This window comes from Oncorhynchus masou, chromosome 2 (assembly GCF_036934945.1).
Source record: "Oncorhynchus masou masou isolate Uvic2021 chromosome 2, UVic_Omas_1.1, whole genome shotgun sequence".
Classification (NCBI taxonomy): Eukaryota; Metazoa; Chordata; class Actinopteri; order Salmoniformes; family Salmonidae; genus Oncorhynchus; species Oncorhynchus masou.
In genome coordinates this window covers 43,062,436-43,089,819 of record NC_088213.1, presented here as the reverse complement: position 1 = coordinate 43,089,819, position 27,384 = coordinate 43,062,436, and the positions used below count along the sequence as shown (strand labels likewise).

Below are 27,384 nucleotides of genomic sequence, written 5' to 3'. Positions count from 1 at the left end.
TAGACTCCCTCCTGGGGTGGGCTTTCCTCGGCATGTTCTTAAAACTAATGACCCCCACCTGCTAGTTCACTGATACTTAAATCTCCATCACCAATCTCTCGGTAGATTAACATTTGCTCAGGCTGAATAAGCCACCAGGCCAAGGTCTTTGACTCAATTGAAAGTTCCTCCAAAAACACATCCGAGTGCTATGTGCTTTATAGGACGCTTTGACGGTGACTACAGACAACAAGCTTGTTAACTATCTGGGTAGATTCTGTACTGAGAAGGATTTAGAATATGCGTCATGAGAAATGCTGTAGGTAAAATAAAATTAAAAATCATTTATTTGGTAAATATTAGAAGAAAATTAACAAAACACCCAATTTTGTTAATACTATTTAGTTGCTTTATCTATATCAAAGCAGGTAAAGCTCTGCTCCTGGTGGACTCAGTAAATTGATTTTATAAATTAAGTTTGAAGATTAAACACACATTCATGGAAATGCTAATCCTTTTCCTGCTCGGGGTGCAGTTTACATTGTTCAGCACTTTGTACTTTGAAAGTAGATTTGTATTCAGTGCCCTGCACTTCCTCCCACCCCGCTAGAGCGTATCTGCAGGGAGCAGGGCTGTCTGGATAGAGAAGAGGTTTTATACCTGCTTAACCCACTTTCACAGTGCTCTGTGGCTGACTGTGAGACTGACTGAGTAAAGGAGAGCAGCGCATACCCCATGATGCATGTAGTTGCTGAGTAAATACTTCATTCTGACGGTGTGTGTGTGTCTGTGTGTGTGTGTGTGTTAGGAGACTGTACAGCTTTTACTGTTTCCTCCCTGGGTTTTAGCTCTAGGTGTGGTGGGCTTGATGGGAGGGGGGTAGAGCTAAGTCTGCTGGGTTATGCTTAGCTTTAAGGCCGACAACACGTGAAAGTGCCTCCCGAGGTCAACCTCTACTGTGGCCAGCCATGGTTGCATTAATAGTAGTGACACGTATCTACCATGCATGTTCATCGGATGTAATTGATCAATTTCTTTCTTTTTTTTCATTTACTTATATGCTTGTGTATGCTTTTAGAGGCCTTATGATAATTACCGAAGCACCCTCTTGTTCAACCTTTCTTTTGTCTCCACTCCCATCTCTAAAATACAAAAAAAGAAGCTGCAATGTGTTTAACGCTCCCCAGCTAATTGATATTAACGACTACCATTAAAGTACAACAGCATAGTAAATATCCCAGGATCCCTTACAATGCTTGACAATGACGCCATCCCGAGGTAGCTCTGACTTTAAACTCAGGCTGTTGTGAGAGGGAGATGAAACTGATGGGATGACCAGCTCTTTATTCCTTGTATTTAACCCTTTGTCAGAAATGTCTACCGTTTACTATTGTCAAGCAATAATGTAACTAATAATGTCAAGTAACAGAGTAGATAGAGATGGATGCGGTATGAAATTGCCACAATCTAGTGCCACTGAGGCGGCCTGGCTGCGTTTACATTTTTTTAAATATATTTTTTTATCACACTCGTACTTACTGTAATATGCATTGGTCACTCTGCCTCCGTGAAGAGCGTTGTCTTGGCAGCAGAGTGTTTGACAGTTAAGGGAATTGACTATCACTTTTACTGTAACGGGTGATAATGAAAGGCACAGGGAAAGGGCAAACGGTGGAAAGGGGTTGTGTGGAGGAGCGACATGATGTCAGGCTAGGACAGGATCCCTGTTACTCTTTCATGTTCTCAGTATTTTGCCCCACAATCTCTGTCAGTTTGTTGAAAATGTGCTCTCGTTTTAGAGAAGGAGATATGACCTTGCCTTCATTTGACCTCTGTGGCGTGAAAATAATCTCATGACAATACAGCCAGGACACTGACACTTGCTACTTTTGAATTGGCTGCGTGTGCGTAACTATATGTGTGTGTTTGTGTGTATTTATGTGTGGCGATAGGATCTTTTGAGTGGTGAATAATTGTAGCTGACGCATTGCATCCTCCGGTGTTTATTACTCCCTCACGAATCTTTGCTGTGAAACAAAAGGACATGGACGACTCACTCCCTCTAACTCATGGTTTCCCAACCCTCTCCTCGGCGGGGCCCCCCCCCCCCCCCGCCAGATGTTTTACATTTTTGTTTTAACCCTGAACTGGCACACCTGATTCAATTAGTCAAAGGCTTGATGATTAGTTGACTAATTGAATCAGGTGTGCCAGTAAGGTTAAAACAAAAAAATGTGAAACTTCTGGGGGGGGGGCCTTGTGTCCAACTGAGGACGGCAACAGGAGTCTACTGCAGTGGTAGGCAGTGCTGCGGTCACCTGAAGTTCCTCAGGCACTTCATGGTTTCGATTGAACCGACCTGGAAGACCAGGCGTGTTGAATTTAGGCCATCACTAAACTGATCAATTAGCGGATCAATGGTGCCTAGTTGGAACAACCATTCTGCAGTACCTGAAACACTCCAGGAACAGGGTTTCCTACCCCTTGCTACTGTGTGTACAGCCCAATGTAATCTGTAGTGTGTGTGTGTGTGCATGCAAGCATGCCCGTATGTGTTACAATTACACACACTGGCTGCAGTAGGGAGGCTTTGTATGTGTCATGGATCTGCCCAGATGGAGCGAGAGGAGAGTGTTAATGTGTGCCTGTGGTGGGTTTAGTTCTAGCGTTGAGAGATAGCGAGAAAGAAGGGAGGGAGAGTGAGAGAGGGAGGACTGTGAGGCAAGAGGTAGTGTGAGAGGAATTTCAATCAAGGGCTCAACATGCTGTTTAAATACCATCAGCACAAAAGGGGAGGGGAGACTGTCGGGGGGATAAATCCTCACACCTGAGAGGCTGAGAGGAGGCAGGCAGCCCCAACCCCACCAGACCTCCCTCCACATGGCTGGGAAGCACCAGATGTGCCGCTCACATTTCATCCTGTTTCAGAGGAAGATAAAAAATGAAAATATAAAAATGAGAGGGCGAGGAAAGCCAGAGTCAGCAGGTCTTAAGCCAATGATGATAGCTGAGTACCAATACACAGGATCTGGCTTTTATGGGAAGAGATACATCTTGTTGATGGTTAGTACTGGATGCCATCATTTATAAGTCTGTTTATCTTGAAGTTTCTAGTTTTTGTTGTCACATGCACAAGTACAGTGAAATGCCTTTCTTGCTTTCTCTTTCCCATGCAGTAATCTATATCAGTAGTACTATAAAAAAAAGTTGAAAAAAACACACAAAGAAAATAGAAATAAGGAGAACATAAGTAAGCTATATACCGGGTCAGTACCAATGTAATATTTATAACTCCCAAGTTAAATCAAATGTTTGGACTATTAAGTTTTTTTTCTTCTTTGTACCGGGCAAATTAAATCAAGTGCATGTTAGTCATTTAAAAGTACACTGAACAAAAATATAAACGCAACATGTAAAGTGTTGGTCCCATGTTTCCTGAGCTGACATAAAATATCCCAGAAATTTGCTATACACACAAAGCTTATTTCTCGCAATTGTTTTGCACATTTGTTTACGTCCCTAGTGAGCATTTCTCCTTTGCCAGTATACTCCATTCACCTGAAAGGTGTGGCATATCAAGAAGCTGATTAAACAGCATGATCATTACACAGGTGCACCTTGTGCTGGGGACAATAAAAGGCCACTCTAAAATGTACAGTTTTGTCACACAACACAATGCCGCAGATGTCTCAAGTTTTGAGGGAGCGTGCAATTGGCATACTGACTGCAGGAATGTCCAGCAGAGCTGTTTACCTGAGAATTTAATGTTAATTTCCAACGTTGTTTTAGAGAATATGGCAGTATGTCCAACCGGTCTCCTAACCGCAGACCACCTGTAACCACTCCAGCCCAAGACCTCTACATTCGGCTTCTTCACTTGCGGAATCGTCTGAGACCAGCCACCTGGACAGCTGATGAAACTGAGGAGTATTTTTGTCTGTAATAAAGCCCTTTTTGTGGGGAAAAACTCATTCTTAATGGGCTGGGCCTGGCTCGTTTATATTTTTGTTCAGTATATATGCCATATGTACAGTATTTGACCCAGGTCTGGTGTACACGGTTTCCATGGCACAGCATGACATGAGGAGGAGGAGTGGGCCTGAACAGAGTGTACCCCTTCATTCCATCTGTTATATCCCTCCCTTGAGATGAGATGGGGAAATAAAGGAGCTTGTGCTTTTATAAAGTCAACCTCATCTGTGAGTCACTGCTTCCCCTCCCATTTGTATGCCATTTGAAATGACAGCATTCTGCCCTCGTTGACAGGGGGATGGCCATCGGAGGCTGAGTGATGAAGTTCAATTTACCCTCGCCCGTCACTCACACGGTAGAGATCCCAGTGAGTGATCGACGTGTAGTCAGGGACTCATGACAAAGAGGTCTGACAATGTCACCTAGTAACGGCAATGCCGATGAAGAAAGGGCTTTTTAAAAAACATGCGCTATGGGTTTTGACACACCCTGAGGAAAGCTCACAGAGGAAACAGCTGATGCTTTGAAGCCAGAGACTAAAGACCATTTAGCAGAGCATTGGTTCAGATTTTTCCCAGGCAGGCAGCCTTTGGACTTTCCACCATGTATAATTTGTGAACGACAGACCCTCCCAGAGAAAGTGGGAGGGGGGCCAGTTATAGGGCGCCCTGCTGTGCGTGCTGAGTGAGCACTGGGCCTTTGATTAGCCAACCACTGCTTTGCGCCCTATGTTCAGCAGCCAAGTCAGCACTTCAGCAGACACACGGGGCTTTCTGCAAGGCCTCCGAAACACGCCAACAAGCATCTGGAGATGACTCACTTGTGGTTCAAATCTATAACTGGAAAGGAATTGTTGCTATGGTCTCTCAACAAATGATTTTAAGAAAGTACATTAGGCTGTGTGTAAAATGTAGTTATTGTCCATTCCTGTTTTGGTTTTTGAGAGATTCGTGTCTTTTTGACCTCGTATTTATTCATCATTTATCATGTTAAGCCTTGACCACATTGTCTGTACATACAACTGATAAACAGTGTCCCCCATCAAAGAAGTAAACGCTTTGATTTCAGTCATTTGAGGATCTGTGACCATATTGGGCCCTCTGGGGGTCATCTCTGCCTGTGCAGGTTTCTTACCGTATCTTACAAGGCTGTGTTCCCTCAACAAAAAGCATTCCATCACTAAGGAGACCCCAAAAGGAAATGTAACTGTCTGAACTACCGTATGCCCCAAGGACTTCTGCATAATGAGACTTATCCTGCTGTAAAAATGGTCTCTGAAAAGCTGCTAGCTCGGTCTAGCTATTACTGAGCATCAGATAATACTGAACGGTTATGCTAAAAGATGAGTTACATTTTAAAAGGACCTAAGGACAGTAGTTCACATACTGTAGCATAAGTGGAGCGTAGTGGAGTAAGAGAGGTGGAACATTTGAGGATGATTCAAGATGTCTTGCATTCGCCCAAGATGTCCCAAGACCTTAGCGGCTGATAGCTGTTGTCTGAGAAGGACAACTGTCAGAATCATGAGGGTGGTCTTTGATGAAACCTGTCTCACCGTGGCAGCTGTCCTGCTTTGCGTGCTTCGTGTGTGTGTGTGCGCGTGCGTGGCACAGAGTGTTATTTGTCCATTGACTCAATGTAACTGATGGCAATAACAGCAGAGAAAGCTTGAACGTGCCCAATTCTTCTTTGCGGAGCACTAAAGGGCAGCTCGTGCATATGCATCAATGACCTTGCCAAATAAAATCTGAAGCGTTACACTGATTTAAAAAAAGAAGAAGCAATTAATGTGGATTCCTTTTACACGATCATCTAATTAGAATTTCCGTAATAAGCGGACGTTAAAAAAGGCTGGTTTAAAACGAAATCATTAGTTAAACAAAAAGTATAATAGAAATCACTGCATCGGTCCTCAAGGCTTAACATGAGTGCGTGCACGGAGCAGATTATGAAATGCCAATGTTGAGCCTTTAGTCCTTATTAGTAGTGTTGCACGGTATACCTAAACGTCTGTACTTTTTCGATACTATAACATTTTTTTTAAACGGTCCGGTCCTAGAATTTGTGTTATTTTCAGTCCTTTTGTCAAATGTGTCTCACGAATCAAACCTGTCTATCAGCGTAGCCGACCCCACTTACTTACTGCTAACCTGCACTTGGGAGTCTGGGCTGCGTAATGTTCGCTCCCAACTCATGCTGCACAGAAGTTAACCCACTTGAATAATGCGACACGGCATGTAGAAATGTTGCAACTGTTAAATACTGTTTGCAAAACGGGCGAATACATTACAGACTAGAACACTTTACAATGGAAGAAGACGCTGGTAGCTTCCAGCTTTGTTAGCAAAATGTCCTTGCTAGCTGAGAGCTAAAGCTAACATAACGTCAATTCACTATCCTAGTACCTTGTTTGTGATAATATGCAACCATAAGGCAAAATATGCAGCTTTTCCAAGCTGATTGCCACCAAAAACGTTATTCGTTGAATTGATAACAGACAATGTAACAGACATATACAACAAAATGTACAATGTGGACCCAGAGGATATCACTTGAAAGTATTCATTAAGACGCTTATTTCCTTGAGTGGTCCGTTCACTTATTTGGTCTCACTCACGTCTCTCCCAAAGATGATCTATAGAGAGCAAACGTAATGGCGTCTTTTTGTAGGGACAAACTCCGCCATGGTTCATTGGACAAGGCCTATGGAGAAAATTAATGCTGTTTTTTGGGGGGGGGAAAGCTGCACTGAGGGGTGGAAAGCTGCACTGAGGGGTGGAAAGTGCAGCGCCTATAGCAGTTAAATATGCCTGGTTTAAGAGGAGATAAGGGAAGCATCATCAGTAGAGCTGACAGGACCCTCACCTCAAAACCAATAAAAGATTACATTAGAGGTGTGCAGTGGTGGAATTGTGGACCAGAGGGTGGATGTAGCACATGAATGGAAGTCACTGTCTAATACTGACACATCCCCTCTTGTTAAACTAACACACAAACACATGCCGTTCACAACAACACTTCTGAAAACCTCACGCTTTTTGCTCTTCCCTGGAGCTGTGTATTTTACATGCACAGGTTGGCCTTTTTGTTCAGACACGCCTGTGTTTGGTTATTAATTGATGTTGCAGTTGCCATGTGGTCTCAGAGAGTTTGTTAATGCGTGTCGGATCTATTTCCAAATAGGCTGTTCCGTATTGTACTACTGCTTAATTTGATCAACAAAAATATTGTATTTTGATGAATAGGAAGAAACTTAAAGGTTGTTTTCCTATTGGGGATCAAATTAAGTGGAAATGGTATTTCAGTGAAATACTTACTTGCAAGCTCTTCCCTCAACAGTGTAGTATGAATCTAACAATTGTCAATGCCAGTAATATATATATATACCAACAAAAATGGAGCATGATCCTTACTGTACTAAGTCAGATAAAAGGTAAGAAAGAACATACATGATTGGGATTTATATTTATTAATTAATGCTTATATTTTCCTTGCAAAGCTGCAGTTGGGTGTTTTTACTTGCTCTGGCAGAATGTACGTAGACAGTCAGTTACCCTCCAGAAAGTTTGGCTCAGCCCGCCCACGGCTACTGAGAGGACGTTGGCTCACTTTTCCACTGCAGTGAGTGTGAGTGAATGGACAGAGGTGAACTAGAGCGGTCGGACTCTGTTCTGTCTTATCAGACGCAGGCAGCAGGGGGGTGGGGGGCGCTTTCAATGCATACGTCAATCGAGTGAATGTGAGGGAAGAATGAACTGCGTCTCATTGTGCTGACTTCATCATACGTGTCCTCCCCTATCTCCTGGCTGGCCCGCGAGGGGCAGTGCCAGTGCCACAGTCAATGTGAACTCGTCTGAAGCCAAGCCAGTTGGAAAGTGTGTGTGTGTGTGTGCAAGGTTCAGCAATTAGCTCTCTGGGCATAAAAGAAAGCAGGAAATATTATAAACGGCAAAGCATTCTATGAGCCTACCAGATAAGGCTGGATGCTCACTGAGTGGGTAAGGTTACAGATCGTTGAGAATGTTTGTGATTTGCTGTGTCAGAACCAGTATAAACCTGTTGGGGGATGGCACAGATGATTTGCCTAGAAGCAGGCTGCTCATAACTGGGGTAGGTGCCCTATGTGCCGTAGCCAGGGGGAATCTGGGACACCTGCCACTTCGCTTGCTGTCAGCCTTGTGTGTCTTTGTCACAGTGTGTGTAAAACGGTTCCAGGCGGTATTTTATTGGAACAAATTCCAAACGTGAGTTTCAAGAACTGATTCTGCAGGAGGCTAGAAGGATTGTTCATCCTCATTTACTTTGTATTAATGTTTAGCTGTAGTAGTTGGATGTGGTTAATATATACACATGTAATACTGAATCTGTGCCTTTTTGCCATAACAAAGGGATAACCTGAAGTCTCCAGGACACTTCCTGGTATTGCCCAGTGAGGGTTACATGTATATGGAACAGGATTTAGGCCTACATGCGTTTTGAAAAGAATCCTCATGTCATTTTATTAAGGTCTAGTCCGAATAAAAATGTGGATACGTAGAACATTTGTTTTTTGTTTAACTATCAACTGGGTAATGTACACAGTTTGGATTCTTTAGTTCAGTGCGTGATGTGGCCATTTTTTGGTTTGATAGCTGATGTCGTCTATTTTGGGTTATAAATTTAACCTGAGGCAGATGCTGTTCTCTTCAATGTGAATTTAACCTGAAGCAGATGCTGTTCCTCTCTCTTCTCGCTCTTTCTGTCCCATTTACCTCACCACCTCCCTCTGCCTTAAGCAGAAAGCCTTTCTATTACGTTTAAGCAAAAAATGCCTTTATTGCCTATGAAGATAGTTTTTATATTATATATATATTTTTTTTTTTTAATGACTGAGTCAGCAATGAAGGGAATTGAGTTTGTATGAGGTAAAGAATAACATTTGACAAGGACAGTTGCTTGTCTCTTTTTACTTTTGTTTCCTGCTTTTGATATCCTGGTACTGGACAGTTTTTTTTTTTTTTTTTTTTTTTGAGTCATCATTATGTATGTACCTCTCTAGGACAGCACGATCCATATGAAAACTCCAGAATTCCTTCTGTCGACTTAAATCTGTCTGTCCTCCGCTGTCTTGCAGAAGAAGGTGGTGGAGCAGCTGAGGAAAGAGCTGCTGGTGAAACAGGATCATCCGGAGGTCCAGGATCATCAGCAGCCCCAGCACCCAGTGCAGCCTGATGGGAAGGCCTCTGCCCTGCCTAACCTCCACACCCCACCCTCCCTGCCCTCGCCTGACAAACTGAGCACACCACAGGTACTTGCTCACACACACACACACAAACGCACTGCTGTAATAGTAATCTGTTTGTATTGTTGAAGGGTAGCCCCATATTCAACTTAGCTTCTCTCCTGGACAGAACACGATGACGGTCACCCCGGTCATCGCCACTAAGACTCTACCTCTGGTACTGAAAGCTGCCACCGCTACAATGCCTGCTTCCGCCGTGACGCCGCGACCCTCCGTCGCCAAGGTCACAGCCATCAGCAACACACCCAAGGCCAGCATAGGTCACCCTGACTCACTGAGTACACCTATCAACCTTCAGACATCCAGCAAGTTGACCCATCAGGGGATGGAGCCGGTTCGGATAGTCCCCAAGAACACTATTGTTGTAAGTATACTGTATGTCCGGCATGACACTCACTCCGCTTCATTGTCTGCACATACAATTAATTTACACTGAAGTGTCCCTGAAGTTCCGATTGTGTTAATAGTATCTTTCTGATTTTGTAAACAAACATTTGAAATCACAGGGCACAGGTGGGGTTGCCGTGTTCTTTAGATAAGGAGGACGTATCGCCCTTTTCTGTGTCGCCCCAAGAGTGTCTGCAAATGCAGATTTCACAAGGAATGAGTCGGATCTGGGACCAACTTTTCTTCACTGTGTGAAGGTCTATCTCCTTGAGACTGTGTGTGGTTTTCCGCATTCTCTAATGTGTGTAAACGGATGGTTTCATCGCAGGTACAGGCCACTGCCCAGCCTATCAAAGTTCCTCAGTTTATCCCTCCGCCTCGACTGACGCCTCGGCCTACCTTTCTAACGCAGGTTCGTCCACGTGGATCTCCCCTCCCCTCACCCCGCAGCCTCTCTCCAGTAACACTAGCAGGGGGCGTTTAGACTGGATATCAGTCATAGAATGGCCAGCTTTTAATTCGTTAGCTATCATCTGACGTCCTATAACGTCAAATGTACTCCATTTGAGGCAGTTTGATTGGATAGCCTACCAGACTACAATGGGTTTTCTATTCAGGGGTCTGAATAGGGATTCTACTGGAGGGGACTGTTGGAGCAAGTTCTTTCTAATTTGTTGTGTTTGTCTCGTGTCCTTTTGTGATGTGTGTGTGTGTTCCTGCATTCATATGCTTTTTGTTCAGGACCGAAGGCTTGGCCCAAGACCTGTTTCAGTGGCATTTTCGTAACCCCTTGCTAACTACCTGGCTTCACTATCTATGTCAGCGGTGTTGTTCCTTACCACGTGCTTTGGCTGTTCCTTCAATCTACCTGCCCAGTGCCAACCCACCTCCTACTAACCTTTGTTGTGAATGTGGCATGCCCTCTGTTGTTGCTGCTCTGTGTGTTGATCACAGAGGGCTAATGACAATGCTGTGTATTTGGTATGCACTTTTTCTTACTGTTTAAAAGACATGGGCCCTTACATACTGCATACTCACTATCCTCCTGTCTATATTGTGGACCAGGTCCGACCTAAACCAGCCACGCCTACGCCCACTTCCATGGTACCCATCGCCCCTGCGCCGCCTCCTCCCATGCTGGCTGCTCCTCAGCTCCTCCAGCGGCCTGTCATGTTGACCACCAAGCTGACCTCCACCTCACTGGCCTCCACCACCGGGCCCATCCACCAGGTATGCGTTGTAAACGGCCAGCCCTGCGCCAGCATCACCAAGACCCTGCCCTCTGCCCAGCTGACTGGCATCGTCATCACCTCGCCGGCCACCATTACAGCCACCCTGGCAACTCATCAGACCCTTCAGATCAGAAGCCTCAGCCCTGACACCAAGGTGAGAGGAGGGGGAACAAAGAGGGGGCGGGCAAAACTTGATTTGTTTAAATTACAGTCTTCTCCGTGGACCCAATCAAATGAAATCTATTAGCTTCCAGATAATATTTTCAGTAGGGCCGTCGGTAGTGGAATTACCATTTTCATTGCTGTTAAACCAAGAAGCACCCAGCTGTTAGCCTTGCTATTTTGTGTTCATCACAGGCTTCTTACTTAACTCAATCTGGTCGGCGTAGACACCCTGCTTTGTTGATGTGCATGGCTAGGTACTTGAGCAGCTGCCACAAACTATTCCAAAGAGTGAATTCGTAGATACACTGAATATTGGAAGACCTCCCAATTACATTCACGAATGAAGAATCCTCCACCTACATAAACCAGGTCATCACCACCCTCTGTCCTGGTTAGCTGTGTGTGAAAATGTGTGTCTCTCGTGGGGGTCGGGGGCGTCACATCCATTGTGGATGGACTGTGGCTCTTGTTGTGTGTGGCTAACTCTGTTACTTCCGCCCTCCAGGCTGTTAAAGCTCGGGGTGTTACAGACCCGAAGACTTCGGCCAGTGCGCCCTCCTCCCCTTCACACACCGCTAGGAGCACCGCTCCACCCCTGCTGAGGAACAAGAGAGAGGACAACCCCCAGGTGGGCCTATATTCTATACACAGATGCAATGACAACAAGAAAATAGAAGTACAGTACCAGTCAAAAGTTTGGACACACCCACTCGTTCAGGGGTTTTTCTTTATTTTTTGACTATTTTCTACATTGTGGAATAATAGTGTAGACGTCAAAACTATGAAATAACACATATGGAATCATGTAGTAACCCCCCCCAAAAAAAAGTGTTAGACAAAGTAGCCACCCGTTGCCTTGACAGCTTTGTGCACACTCTTGGCATTCTCTCAACTAGTGTATTCTACAATGTAAATAAAATTAAAAAAATTAAAAAAAACAGACTTTTGACTGGTACTGTATATGGTCAGCTTTGTGGGGCAATCTTTGACACGTTTAATGAAAATGTGATTTCTTGTTCTCTCCCACAGAAACTTGCCTTCATGGTATCCTTGGGACTTGTGACATATGACCATCTGGAAGGTTGGAAGACCCAAATGGAGCTTTTTTAAATATTTTTTTTATATAGCATGCCCCCCACCCTATTCTGTATACGTTTTGTCAATAATGTCTGCGCCTACATGAAGACAATTTAACATCAGATATGTCCAGTGTGTTATACTGACCTGGTCTATTTTATACCTGTGTAGAGATCCAGAGTCGGAGGCAGGAGCGCAAGAGGAGAACAACAGCAAACCCAGTATACAGTGGAGCAGTGTTTGAGCCTGAGGTGCAGTACAAAGACCACTAACGTTGTTATTATTATGGCATTATGATGATACTGTCAGGGTTGGTCTCAATTCCACTTATGCATTCCAGTCAGTTCAGGAAGTACGTTGAAATACCAATTCTCTTCAATGGTTAAAAATGTGGAATTGGAATTTGGTTTACTTTCTGAAATGGACTGGAATTGAAATGGAACCGACCCCAACTCTGGATACTGTACCTGTCCTAGGTCTGCTGTGTGCGAGAACCAGACCTAAGTAGTAAACACAACCTATATTTACAGCGTAAGAAGAACGGCGTCACCTACCTGAACACTCCTCTACACCAAGGCACCAGGAAGAGAGGTCAGTATGAATCTCCTGTCAGGTTATGGAAACATCTAGCTACTCAGGGTTGTGTGGAGTGTCCCACCTTGTAACCTTGCTAACACAATGTCAATTGGACCGCACAACCCTGCTCTCCCAGACACCTCGAGGAAGTCTATGCTGTCATATCTCATACAACGGTGGAGACCAGTATACATCATTTTGTTGTACTGTGATACTGCCCCATCCCAGACTTACTGTCGGAGCTCTTTTGGTGGTGCTATCATGCTAGTGCAATAGAGCTGGCTCTTTCCTTGCACTTCCTGCTTTTAAGACCACTTGACTCTGTGCTTTTGCCCTGTCTGTAATTCATGCTACTTAACCAGCTCTCTTTGCCCTCTCAGTAAGATGCCTTCCCACCCTGCTCTGAATGTATTGTTGAGGATGGCTTCACAGCTCTGTACAGTATTTGCTCACCCCAGGACTCCACCAAGCAAAACACCCCCATGTGGATTTGAGCCATGTCTCTGTCTGAATGCTATGTGTATGGCATTAGCCTGGGTACCAGTCTGAGTTAGCATTCCACTTCTTGCCACTCTTTCTCATGTTTAGCATTTACACGGAGTATATGTCGTGGAATGTTAACCAAACAGGTTCGTGGAACTCAGGCTAGTATGGCATGCCAAGCCAAGTCAGATCTCACTGCTCATTTGTTTGTAACAGACTTAAGAGGCCTGTTATGTAACATATTTAGTGGTACACTGCGGTTCTGTGAGCAGAACATTTGGGAGAATGAATCCTCATATGAACCAAGCATTTGCTTCCCACGTTCTGACTGACAATGTTGAATGCAGCTATATTTGACCTATTGTTTCATAGAGTACATTGGAATAATGTAGATATTAGATTTTACATTTGTTTCAACAAAGTCTTGCCCTGCGGGTCGATTCAATGTGGCTTATGTCTTGCTTTGACCTGCTTTGTTCTCGGAACTTCTGTCCAAATTAACTGTCAGCTTTGCCCAGCTCACCCTTCCTCTTGACCCGATTTCATGCTGTTCCCCCTCGCTGTGTACTAACGCTTCTGTCTGTGCTCCTCCTCTTCCTTATGCGCTAGCCAATGAGGACCCATTGTCACAGGTATGTCATGAGAATGTTTTTTTTATTTTGTTCTCCCATTTTCCTTTCTTTTGTTTTTGTTTTGTTTTGTCGTGTCTCATCTCACCCAGGTCGCCCACCCAAATACAGCAGTGTTCCTGAGCTGGGTCTTCACACCCCAACATCCCCCACCAGCAGTCATTCCGCCTCCCCGGCCAACCACCGGCCAGAGAGGGGGGGCTCTCACTTCCCCGTCCACCCCCACACCCTCCCTCTGCCTAGACCCAGCTCCGGGGATGTAAGTAGATGATGGAGAGCCCACTGCACCTACCAGGACTAGAGGAAGCCTCCCCCAAATCACCCCCCCCTCAGTGGTATCTCCCTGAGGCCCTATGGTTTCAGGACAGACCACCCCTCCTTACAACATGAAACCTTCCACATCCATTCACTTTTACACCCTACATGCCATTATATCCATCATTCATTTATGTGTGACAATCTATGTGTGTCCTGGTGTCCATAACCTTACAAAGTGAAAAGTCCCTCACTCCTTTGGCTGAGGATGTTTGGATCAACGCATCGCACGTCATTGCTGTTGACAGTGGTGTTTGGGGTTTGGTAGGGTACCGTGACCAGCAACATTACTTGCGGTCATCCAGTGAAAACTGGCTCGTGTGAACAACACCCAGTGCCCACAAACACAATTACAATGTGAACAGTTTGAAAGCACAGTCAGATTGGGCCGGTGTCATTCAGTGAAGTGCGACTCCCCTCTCCTCTAGTCCCACATATCCAGGTATGATCTGTTGGGCGTAGTGAGCCACAATACTGATTGATGCAATTCTTCCTGACAGGGAGACATCCATGAGGACTTCTGCACTGTGTGCAGGCGCAGTGGTCAGTTGCTCATGTGTGACACATGTGCACGTGTGTACCATCTGGACTGCCTCGCTCCACCCTTGAAAACCATTCCCAGGGGCATGTGGATCTGCCCCAAATGTCACGACCAGGTAACAGCATCACCTGTCCCTGCAGTCTCAGCCTCTTAGAAGCTCCCCCAGCAGTTCCCAGGCCGGTCATACACTAAATGCAGCTAATACAAGCTCCAGCTGAGCCACAGCCACCCCTGTTTTATCCAAGCCAGTTTGTCAGAGTGAGATATTAGAAGGGTGAAACCTCAGTGAGAACCACTCATGCCACCTTGTCCTGGTGCTCTCAGGAATCTCAGAGCTTGTCTTAGTGTAGGGGGTCTGAGCAATAAGACTGTTTCCTAGCTTTGTATGTTCTCCAAACAACGTTTTTGAACAGGCACGAGAAAGCGCCATGCATTTCACTTCATTATTTGTACAAAATGCTTCTTGCACTGTCATCTTGTTATTTTTTTGTTCGTCTGGTCTATGAAAGATTTGTGCACTTTATGTGGAAGTGCTCCAAAGGGATGTGTCCCTGGACTTTTGGTAGCTTGGTTGAAAGGGAAGACGCGTTATGTTAATATCCCTCTGTGCAATGTTTCCATAACATACAGTATGATAACCTACAGTAACCAATAATCATTTGATTCACGGTCTTGTCTCGCTGTCCTCAACTCCTTGACAACAGCGTTCAGAGCCATGATTGTGTGAACATCTAAAAGTGGGGCGAAGAATTCAGGCAATTTCAACTAAAGTATATACAGTGCGGCCTGAAGTTGTTGACACCCTTGATAAAGATGAGCAATAATAACTGTATAAATTAAATAATTCAAATACTGAGCTATATTTTATGCACATTTGGTTTTTTTTTGGGGGGGGGAGTATATTATTTTAAACTAATACAATTGTTTAGGAAAATATTTTTATTAACAAGTAATGTTTTTTTCTCAAAAGTAGCCATCAAAATGATTGACGCTCATAAATACTCGTAGAATTAAAGTAGTCAAAAGGTTAGCATTCGGTCCCGTATTCATAGCACGCAAGGACTACATCAAGCTTGTTTATTTCGTTTTTTAAAAAACATTTTAATTTCATCTTTATTTACCTAGGCAAGTGACTACAAACTTGTTGGATGCATTTGCAGTTCATCTGGTTGTTTCAGATTATTTTGTGCCAAATACAAAATTAATGCTGATTCATCCATTTTAGAGTCACTTTTATTGCAAATAAACAATCTAATATGCTTCTAAACGCTTGTACATTTAATGTGGATGGTACTGTGAATAAGGATGAGTGATAAAGTCAGAGGGCCAGAGATCCTACCCTGAAGACATGCTAACCTCTCACCATTACCAATAACAGGGGAGGTTAAAGCATGCGGCTGGGGGCATGATCTTTGACCTTCTGACACTTTGTCACTCATCATTATTCACAATTAATGCAGGATTATCTGTAATCATGTTCGCATCCACGTTCATGTAGAAGTGTTTTTAGAAACATATTTTATTCTTATTTACAATAAAAGTGACTAGGATACATTTATTTATTAAATCATCTGAAACAACCAAAACTAACGTGAGCTGCAAATGCATCCAACAGGTTTGTAGAATGACAAGTGCTAGTAACATGGGACCAAATACTAAACCTTTTGACGACTTCATTTATCAGAATCTTTAGGAGTGTCAATCATTTTTGAGCGCTACCTTTTTTGAGAGAAGAAAGTATAACTTGTTAAACGGAAATCTCTTTCTCTAAACAATTATATTCGTATTATATCCCAACTTTTGGGGGGGAGCATACACTATATAGCTCAGTATTTGAATTATATTGTATTTCTCCGCTCACTTGTCTCCTCCCCCCAAAAAAAAAACGAATGAAACATAATGGATGTTTGAATGGTTATTTAAACATTAAAAAAAAAGAAGCAGAACTTAAGTCTATTGTTGACATGGATTCAATTGTTTTCCCTTTTCTTCTTTAGATTTTGATGAAAGATGAGGCAATCCCATGGCCTGGAACCCTCGCTATTGTTCATTCCTACATTGCATATAAAGCAGGTACAGGAGAAGCCAGATCTTAAAAAGAGCTAACCTCCAAATGAATTTGTGTTCATCTAATGTAACACTTTAATGTTGACTGTAATGGTTTATGTGACAGCTAAAGAGGAGGAGAAGCAGAAACTGGTGAAGTGGAGCTTGGAACTCAAGCAGGACAGAGAACAGCTAGAACAAAGGGTCAAACAGCTGAGCCAATCCATAACGGTAAGTAGTACACTGCATGACACTGATGCTAACCCTGAAGGCGTGTGAAGTCATCTCAGAACAATAGATGCACTGGATGGTTAATTACTAATGAGCCTATCCCTATTTCTCTCTAAAGAAATGTATGGAGAACAAGAACACTATCTTGGCCCGTCAGAGGGACATGCACAACTCCCTGGAAAAGGTCAAGGGCCTGGTGCGTCTCATTCAGGGCATCAACTTCTGCCCATCCCCTGAGGCCTCACCGCCAGCGCTCCAGACCAGCCTGACCAATGGAGGAGCAGACTGTGCCAGTGCTGACCACACGGACGACACAAGTCCCGAGGAGCACAAGAACATGACTAACAATAGCGGCGACGACCTGAACAACAACGCGGACGGGGCGACCGAGGAGGAAGGGAAGAAAGAGGACGTTAAAGAGATGGACAACCTCAACAGCAGCAGCCTTGGCAAAACCTTTGAGCCTCCCCAGACTATAGCACCGGCCCTTGTGGATGTAGCAGAGGGGGCCAAATAACACCCACCCACCCAGTCCAGGGACAGGAACCCCCAAAGAGAGGGAAAGAAAAAGATAAAGCACCCCATGAAGTTGCCCAAAGTTGCCAATCGATTAACACACACACCGACATATATATTTTTGGGGTCGTTGTTATTGTTAGTTTGTGTATTATTGGATTGTCCGAGAGGACATTATGATTATCAGACGGAGAAAGGGAAAGGGACGAAAGAGGGTGACTTTATGTACCAGTGGTATGCCATTCGAGGTCAAAGATTAATATTCAAGTCTGACGATATTGACGCTCTTACTCATAATAACGATATTGTTAATAGTAATAAACATCACACCAATGTGTGCCTCCAATAGTCGCCATAGCGCCTCTTTGTGGGGATGGTTTCTTAGGGTGTCTTAGTCTGCAGCTTCAGGGGAGATGGATCCGAGATGTCCAAAGACGAGACCTGCCCGCTCGCCTGAAGATCCACCACCTACACCACATCAGAAACAATTGGATCAACCAAAACACCATAACAGCCATTTGGAATTTGTAAACTACCAGGGGACGAGGTTTTTGTTTGCTGCAGTATTTGTCAACAGTTTTGAAAATCACTGAAGTATTGCCTGAGGGATCTGATTAGTCCCAAATCACACTTTTTGTCTTACAGGAGCTCCAGCTCACCTCCATCCATCTATCCCACCTGCCCCCATTACGACCACCAACAGCTCTGACAGTACAGCTTAAAGCTACATCACAGGACAGATGATGGATCAACATAGGTCAGCCTGACATTCAAGTTGTATCCACTGTCACCTCAGTGCTGCCCAACAGACAGCCAGACAGACTGGCTACAGTGGGAGGAGCCCAGCATTCAGCTTACGGTCTGTGGTCTTCAGCAGCATCACATGGACTCGTTGCAGGCTTCATTGACAATGAAGATGTTTTTCTTTACGAGGTCACCTTATCATGACTTGTTTTGCGTTTCCATTGTTGCTGAAGCTAGCGTTCCTTTTGTATTATTTTGAGAATATGATTGACCACTTTGTTGATTTGATACGTTCGGAGGCATAGATATTCCATGTGACTGCAGCTCTTGGCATGCACGGGGGACTTAGCGACTATCAGTTCAGATATTGTCTGAGGTTTTTTTTGTGTCCGTTTGTCATGATCTGTTGCTAAAGGAAACTTAACCATTTATTCTGGGGGAATATATTTCTATTCATGTCTTCCTAGTTTTCGAACATCAAGATATGCTTCTTCAAAAGTGCTTTTCTCTTTTGCATTACTTTGGTTTCTTATAAAATATATTTGAACCGGAAGAAACTATGTAAATAGCTTCTTTTTTTTCTTCTTTTTTTAAAAGATGTTCCTTGCAATTGAATTTTTATTCAATATGCTCAATTCATAACTGCCAAATGCTATTGTATCCAAATACAGCAGGGAAACAGTCCTATTTTCTTATATAATGTTTTTAAGGTTTCAATTAGGAGTCCCCGTAGATAGGCACAAATTTAGCATGGTAGTTACAGACATACAAAAGAGAGCGTGGCAATGACATTGTACCATATGTTGTTTGGGAAAATGGTCAGGAATGCTATAGGAAAAGCACAAACTTGTTGGCAAAAAAATAACTGGAACCAAACCACATACCCTCATCCTGCCATAAACATGTCTAAAGTAAATATGAACATTTGAACGATTATATTTTACACCACCACACTGACAAGTCACTTTTCATTTGACACTTTTGTACAGTATGTGTAGCTTTTGTTCATAACCTGCCGTTTTACATGTTTAAGTCCTTAAAAGTTGCAATGCAATGTCGATATATTAGTTGTGAAACTAGGGACGTTGAAATTAGGGACGTTGAAGGAATAGGTTGCCGGTAAACATATCATTTCATCACAGGGCCTACTTGCTGTACTACATCATACGGTATGGGTCCCCCTGGCGGTGCCTTTGTCTAGAGAGTTTAAAGGCTTTTACAGGGCTCTATATATTTCCTCTGACATGAAATGCACCCGAACCATGGCAATGTTTTATGTTTGAAAATCCATAAACAAATCATCATAATAATGCAATTAACTGGAAAGCACAAGAGAAGATGCAAGATCGGGTTTTTAATCTATCGCCAGATCAAAAGGAGAGCATTAGTTAAAGAATAAGTGATGGCCCAGTCCAGTGTCTTGTGTTGAGGCCACTCTTCCTTTTGGCCTGCGGGTACTTGTCGTTGTGTAGCAATTGCCTTAAGAAAATGTTGCGCCTCGTGAACAAACAGTTCGGTGTATTGTTGGTCTTGTTTGAGTGTCACAAAAAAAAATTCAATGAATTGTGGAAATCTTGTCTATTTGTGATGAACCACTTCAGGAAATCTACTTTTCTTTGCACAGAACTGAGATAATAGGCTAAAATGGGAACCTATTGTATTTACAAAGGGGGTCAGTTGCTCTGAGTCGTGTAAGAGAGTTCCGATTCATTTTGACTTGACTTGCCAGTGTATGAAAAATAAGGATTGTGATTTGAACGACTATTTGAGTTGTCCCTCCACCAAGTCCCTCAAATACAAGCAATTAGCAAATATTATAATGCACCTTGTGGTTGAACACTCAACAGTGTTAAATCCTTTAGTTCTTTCCTGACTTGCCATCTTCACGCGTCAAGATGCAAATGATAGAAGTGGCAGCAATGACACATACTTACCATGAAAATGTATAATTTAGGGCCAGATTTGTTTTTCTGAATATTGTTAAATAATTGACATATTCTTCATCTTATCTTTATAATCCCTTTTGATGTGTTTTTATTGGACCTTTTTTTGGTGCAGAAGCTTAGAAAAATGTGGCTCTCAGTGCCTCTAAAGCAATAGAAATAATAAGGATCTCAGCAAATACATGCCCCCATCTGTGCTCAGCATGATGAGCCCAACAACACAACTACAGCTGTCGAAACCTCAACAAACCTATGCCTACATATGCAAATAGATTGTATGGACATGATTATACTTTTAAAAAACATTCCTACTTTTCATATATAGAACTGAATTTCACCTTTCCAACCTTGGTAACACTTTACTTTAAGGTGCCTTTCATAAAATATTCACAAGTCGTTCATAAGACTGTTATTTAGTAGTTTACAGATTTTAGTTTATAACCCATTATAATGAATAAGGAACAATAAAGTAACCAGGGTATAGGCTACCTTAATGTAAAGTGTTACAGCAGTATATTGAAAGCTACAGCTGTACCATTAAATGTTTAATGTACTGTATACGTACCCCAATGACTCACATAGAAAATGAAATGTCCCTCTCAATTAGTGACTTTTATTGGATCATAACTTTGAAGGCAAAGTGCTGAATATTATGGGCGAAATTGTTTTTATTTTCTGACTTAGGGAGGAAGATGGGGGGGGGGGGGGTATGGCCAACTCAAATGTTGTCTCGTGCTTTTTGCTATGAAAGAAAGTAAATGTCATGTTGTGGTAAGAAAAAAAAATAGACAAAGTTAATATCCAAAGAATGATTTTAAAGATTTTTTTTATTTCCATTTATGATCTACACCAGCTAAATAATATTCACGAGAGCAACCAATTAGGAAACCAATATTGATTAGATTCTCTCATCTCTGCATATCTTGATTAGTTCTGAAAACAGTTATTCTCATGCGAAATCACGTCACATCTGTGGCCTTTAAGTATTTTAGTTGCATTTCATTGCCATCAATATGGAGACTCCCCCCTTTCTTGTAAACCTCTGTCCCACTTCTTACTTCATGCACTCGTATCATTTCATTCATTTAGAAGGCTTTTTTTCTCAACGTAAAGTATTCTTCCTCTTTGTTAAGATGCATTGTAGCAGATCAAGCAAGTCAAAGGCACTAATGTGCTGGATATAGTGTAAATGGTTTATTGCACAGACTGCATACTCTCTTGTAATATTTGTCGGTTGTATTTTTTCACAATAATTTTTTAAAAGAAGTATTTGTTTATTTTTGACTACGGTTTTGTTACCAATCCTTTTTGTTGCCTGTGATCCACTGATTCATTTGACCTCTTTCCTGTACTTGAGTTATTTTATGCAGCTATTTGTATGCAGTGTTTGGCAAATTCCATTGCAGTTTCAGAGTGAGTCAAGATTTTTTGGAGCATTCGATCAATTTGTATTTATTTATTTGACCATTTTTAAATAAAATTACAAAGTTGTAATTGTGGCGTCTCTTCTCTCACTGTATAAACATATCCGGATTATGAACAGCCATCAAGATGTAGTGTGTGTGACAGTTCTTCTTACAAACACTGTAGACAGCAATCAATTCACTGTCAAACAGGTGGTAGTGAGAGATAATACCTCCAGGTCAAAGTGCAACTTCCGATCCATTTTCAGCTGCTTTCTGTCAAACTCCCATTGATGTTGCCATATCAAAGCTGTGTGAACCTCTATGCAATTGTGCATTAACCAAATATACCATAGACACACTGTGTGTGTATAATTTCTGTGAAATGCCTTCATCACCATTGCATGGTCTTGCTGCGGGGGAGCATGAGTGACTGTCCATGGCCAGTAGGTGGCGCTGGTATTCCAGACGCACCTCTCGTACCAACTTCTCAACCGCTACCTTCACAGCCACAGAACATTCCGCCGCAGACAACTCAAAGAAGCTGCACCTGAACATACACGAGGCTATAGATCAGTTCTCCATTCCTCATCACCCACTGAAAACAATTGGACATTGTCAATTTAATGTATGGATATGGTTGAGGGACAAAGAAATGGTTTTCCAGCATGGATCATTCACCACTGGCTGCTTATATTTTAATTCACTTTTTTCGGCAAAAACTTTTACTACGTTTTAGTTCACACATCTTCAAAATGTGGTATGATTCAGTGTTCCAAGGCTAATGGAATGGAAGTTGTTGCTGATGGCACCAGACAAGTGAATCAATTGAAACATGTCACCTCAGATCACTGGCAGGGCCTTTCCTTCTCCTGTCTGCACCACCATTCTCCATGTCACATTTATTCACAACTATTACAGTAGGTATGCCTGATGAAAGAGCACGAAACAGAGTTTAGAAACCTATTAAAGGGACTCAAAAAACACACACACACAATACAATACACAGAGATGATCTTGTTTAAGATGGTCTATCTTGCAATGCAGAAAAGACAACCACCACATAACGTTTGCAGTTACAATAAGCAGACCTACTGTTTTATCACTGTACTGGTGTGTAACAGTGGCTTGCGTATTTTATTACAGCAAAAGCTGTAAGCAGTCAAACTCAGCTTAACACAGCCTTGATAAAAACCTGTTCCCCTAGTCATGAGTGATTTAATGGAATCATTATGATAGATTAGACAAACATTATACAAAAGCGTAATATCCGCCAATGAAAAGACAGCTGGACTAGCCTATGTAAAGTAGGTTTTGAAAAGAGTCATGGGTGGGTTGGGTTCTAGGCTGTCCTATAGCCTCTTAGAAGATGTAACCTCTGCAATAATGAGATGCCCTCCACTCCAGACTCCATTTGATTGCCCTTTCCTGGTGTTTCCACACGTTTAAAGTTGTCATCTCACCCAGGGTCTGCTTGACGTGATCAATACTCATCCTCTTTAAGTGTGAGACCGACTCAAAGCTGCTCCGGTCTGTGATGGAATACATAATTTGGAAACCATCGGCCCATTTAATGGATCTCTCAAGAGAAGGTGCTGCAGAACCCACAGACTCCTGCAGAGAGAGAGAGAGAGAGAGCGATAACAAGAGACATGGGGGGGGACCACAAAGGTTGAGTTGTCATTTAATAAAGAACAAGATACATCTGTACACTGGTTTTATGCTCTCAAAAGTGGTCTGTTCATGGCAACATTTCGACTCTACCAGAGGCATAGCACTTTTGGGGGCATACGCCAGTTTGTTTTGTTCTCTACAATTGTTGGAATGGTTTGGGGGTCTGGTTGTTTGAGCCTGAGAGTATTCTTCCTCTTTGGGCTTATAGAGGCCTGACACAAGGACAGAGAGAAACAAATCCTCAAAAAAGTAAAAATATAGACTTAATTCTGAGGTCGATTAAAGCCGAGAGCATGATGACCTCAGTCTCTGGATAGTACCTTGTTGGCTGTGTCCAATATTTCAAAATCGATGGTCTCCTTGTCCACAGTTTTCCAACACCTGTATGTTACTCCTGTATGAGAACCCCACAGACAGAATGCTGTCAGCCTAATATAGTCAAGTGACAACTTGCATAAGTGACAGTAAAATTAGATGCAGTCTTTACCCTTTTGATGGTCATACTCTCCAATGAACCGCTTGGTGATGTATCTAACACACAGGGGTGAAGTTCAAACAAAGCAGACCATGAGCACTCAGGTATTTTAAATATTTCCCCTTGCATAGACCTCCCCACACTAGCTAAGCCCAGGCTACTGATAGTAAATATAAGTAAATAGCATTGTAAACATCATACTAAATGAACATAGTATCAACAATTCAGAATATTATTATTTTACATTCATTTTTGTATTGCAGATTTGTCTCACCTTCAGACTTTAAAAAAAATGACCAATATAATATCCCACTCAATTTAAGCCATCAGTCTCCATTTAAAAATATTTTTCAATATCTGTCTTTCCACGGGTGTCTCGATATCACCAAAATCAATTGCATGTCCCATTGACAGTTTCAACCAATGAGATATGTTGATGAATTCTTTAGAAACACTAAAACATTAATACACTTACTTTACAAATAATCACAGCTCGTCTAAATTTGTTGAACACTTTTTATTTAGTCTACAACAGTTAGTTCAAAACCAGGATTCAGCAGAGTTCTGAGAACTCCTACTACATCTGTTCATGCATATTTTCTTTAAAAAATTATAAAAAAATCAGTGCAACACACACTGGATGTAATATATAAAAGTATATGAAATATGCAAGTATATGAAATACTGTCTATCCTTACTAGCTCTCTTCGATCACTTCGCTATGTCTGGTCCTCCAATTACTCAATAAGATGCTGGGAGACAGAAATATATTTGTTCTCCATCATTTGCTCAGGTTTTCAGCTCACAGTCCAGTCCATCCATTGCCTTCGTTTCCCTTTTCAAAATGAAACAATCTGGAAGGGCGCGCCCCTTCCAAGTCTCATTAAATTGATTTGATTTATTGCTGTTGATAGCCAAGCATGCTGTGTGATGGAGACAGCTTGGCCTTTTCACCGTTAACTCAAACAAACCTTTGATATGGCAAATTAACTTTCTATCAAAGAGTTTTTGGAATGAACTTTAAACAAAAATGGTTGTGCATAGTTATGCGTATAATGAGTAAAATAAATGAACCAGTCATTTACACATGTATTTATTGGAGCATATACATCTTGTACACCACACCCTGCCCTCTTGTAGACAATTCCAGTGTCTGCAAATACATAGTGCCTTCAGAAGGTATTCACACCCCTTGACCTTTTCCACATTTTGCTGTGTTAAAGCTTGAATTTAAAATGGATTAAATTGAGATTGTGTGTCACTGGCCTACACACAATATCCCATAATGTCAAAGTGGAATTATGATTTAAAAATGAAAAGCTGAAATGTCTTGAGTCAATAAGTACTCAACCGGTTGGTATGGCAAGCCTAAATACGTTCAGGAGTAAACATTTGCTTAACAAGCCACATAATAAGCTGCTGGATTCACTCTGTGTACAATAATAATGGTTCATATGATTTTTGAATGACCACTTAATATCTTTACTCCACACATACAATTATATGTAAGGTCCCCAGTTGAGCAGTGAATTTCAAACAGATTCAACCACAAAGACCAGGGAGGTTTTCCAATGCCTCACAAAGAGAGGCACTTTTTGGTAGATGGATAAATAAAAAAATTAAAAGCAGACATTGAATATTCCTTTGAGCATGGTGAAGTTTTTAATTACACTTTGGATGGTGTATCAATACACTCAGTCACTCCTGAGTGGTGCAGCGGTCTAAGGCACTGCATCTCAGTGCTAGAGGCATCACTACAGACCTTGGTTTGATCCCAGACTGTATCACAACCGCCGTGTCCGCTATTAGGGCTTTAAAAAAAAAACATGTATTAACCCCTCCACCACCACCCCTCTTTGGAGGAGAAATAAAAACATTTTTACTGCTTTTCTGCTACATATACATACATTTTACATATACATACAAATCCAAGTACCACCATATTTTCAAGCATGATGTTGGCTGCATCATGTTATGGGTATGCTTGTCATCAGAAAGGACTAGAGTTTTTTAGGATACACATTTAATTATCAATAAATTTGCAAACATGTCTAAAAACATGTTTTCACTTTTCCATTAGGGGATATTGTGTGTAGATGGGTGAGAAAAATAATACATTTAATCCAACAACAAAATGTGCAATTAGTCAAGATGTATGAATACTTTCTGAAACTGTACATCTACACCTACTAAAACCTATATTAGTCACAAAATCATCTTTCTTTCTGCTTATACAGAATCTGGTGTCAACCACTTCTCTATTGCAGGCAGTGTCTCTGTGAAGCATAGTGTTTTCCCTGTTGATTCTGAGCATGCAGACCTAGCTGAAGTGACTAAGAATGAGCTCCTGGCGGATTCGGACTGCCTCAGAGTCCACAGCCTCTGGCTTTCGACTGCCGTCGTCTGACTGGCCTGGTATATCAGTCCTCTCAAACATCCAGGCATCCAAGCCTGATTGCAATGACACGTTGTGCAAGACGCAGCAGGCAAGAATGATGTGAGAGCACTTCTCAGGTGTGTACTGAAGGTAGCCTTTGGACCCATCCAGGCAACGGAAACGAGTTTGAATGGCCCTGAACGTGCGGTCCACCATCTCATGAGTGGCAGTGTGAGCCAGGTTGTATCGAAAGTCTGCTGAAGTTTCTGGGTACTAGACAGGTGTCATCAGCCATTTCTTTAAAGGATAGTGGCAGTCTCCTACAAGAAAAAGCATGGCTAGGTTAGACATTATGAAAGAGGGAAGCTTGAAGAGCAAGACAATAATTTAAAAAAAAGTATTTTCAACAATGAAAGTTTAAAATGGAGGATTATCAGCTATATTAACTAATAACCAGCCTTCGTGATTTTCCTGCTCTTCCAATTCCTTGTACACTGAAGACTCTTGAAATATGCAGTTATCCTGTAAACTGCCAGGCCAGTTAGTCTCTGCACTGAGCAAAAGTCCCCTGGCATTTGTCACACAGCGACTCATGGAAGCCTGGCTAATGCCAATGGAAGCCTGGCTAATGCCAATGGCATCTCCCATCCTCATCTGGAAGGATCCTGTGGTATAGAATCCTAAAGTGTCATGCAGTAGCTCCAGCAGGTAGTAGATGAAATCTCGAGGGAATCCAAATGTTGTTAATAAGAACTCATCTGAAACAGTCTCTATATCAAACTTGTCGAGAGTTTTATGTCCACGACCATGGAGCAGCAGTTCACAATCCAGAATGGCTATTTGTTATGCAATTTCGTTAGCCATTTCGTTATGGAAATTCTGTGGGGGGGGGAAGGCATTGTTGAATGCATCAAAACAGAGCCTTGTGTTTTCAGCATGGTCTGTTTCTTTCAATATTATGTTCTGGTCTGATATGCTTAATCTCTAACCAAATGTCCAGTTAGATAAATCTGAGATAGTCTCTACTAGATATAAAGATGATCGGTGTTCTATGTTGTATAGCTAGCTAGCATTAAGGCTTGCGGCTAGCCTAGCAATTTCCGTATCAGACATTTAGTTGGGAACAGTGAACCAGAGCCACCCAAGATGGTGCTAACTTAGAATAATACGAACTATAAATATCATTCATTAGTAAAAAAAACATTTTTTTTAAACACGTCAAATTTGAACATACCGGCGTTTGTTGTTATTGTCGTTGTGACTCTTCTGCGCATGTCATTTTTCTGATATCTAGCAAAAATATGTGAGACGCAGTTTCGAGTTTAAAACAAACAAATT

At 42.3% G+C, this 27,384-nt stretch overlaps 2 protein-coding genes and 1 long non-coding RNA gene across 6 annotated transcripts in view; 1 reads left to right on the top strand and 2 right to left on the bottom strand.

Moving 5' to 3' along the window:
• Positions 1–21,611, top strand: part of LOC135505233 (PHD finger protein 21A-like) — a 50,290-nt gene extending 28,679 nt beyond the window's left edge. The window contains exons 6-18 of one of the 4 annotated variants that reach the window (XM_064924418.1): positions 9,065–9,238; positions 9,342–9,596; positions 9,948–10,031; positions 10,685–11,005; positions 11,522–11,644; positions 12,046–12,097; positions 12,265–12,344; positions 12,624–12,684; positions 13,874–14,040; positions 14,597–14,752; positions 16,635–16,710; positions 16,811–16,914; positions 17,033–21,611. In XM_064924418.1, the coding sequence (XP_064780490.1) occupies positions 9,065–9,238; positions 9,342–9,596; positions 9,948–10,031; positions 10,685–11,005; positions 11,522–11,644; positions 12,046–12,097; positions 12,265–12,344; positions 12,624–12,684; positions 13,874–14,040; positions 14,597–14,752; positions 16,635–16,710; positions 16,811–16,914; positions 17,033–17,431 (2,052 nt within the window). In that variant the 3' untranslated portion in view covers positions 17,432–21,611. Of the gene's footprint in view, positions 1–9,064; positions 9,239–9,341; positions 9,597–9,947; positions 10,032–10,684; positions 11,006–11,521; positions 11,645–12,045; positions 12,098–12,264; positions 12,345–12,623; positions 12,685–13,761; positions 13,785–13,873; positions 14,041–14,596; positions 14,753–16,634; positions 16,711–16,810; positions 16,915–17,032 lie in introns of all 4 variants that reach the window. The other 3 variants (XM_064924427.1, XM_064924443.1, XM_064924434.1) reach the window with 3 other exon arrangements.
• On the bottom strand, positions 17,812–23,730 carry LOC135553067 (ras-related and estrogen-regulated growth inhibitor-like; the record flags this gene model as incomplete). Its single annotated transcript, XM_064985153.1, has 6 exons — positions 17,812–17,898; positions 21,935–22,070; positions 22,363–22,450; positions 22,984–23,134; positions 23,515–23,588; positions 23,682–23,730. Coding segments are annotated over 6 exons (585 nt in total), but the record flags the coding sequence as incomplete, so codon positions are not given.
• Positions 23,731–25,308: 1,578 nt separating this feature from the next.
• LOC135505226 (uncharacterized) lies at positions 25,309–27,334 on the bottom strand. The gene is made up of 2 exons (XR_010450236.1): positions 27,281–27,334; positions 25,309–26,925 (listed from the first exon to the last, which is right to left on the bottom strand). It is a non-coding gene; the product is annotated as an uncharacterized LOC135505226 (long non-coding RNA).
• Positions 27,335–27,384: the final 50 nt, after the last annotated feature.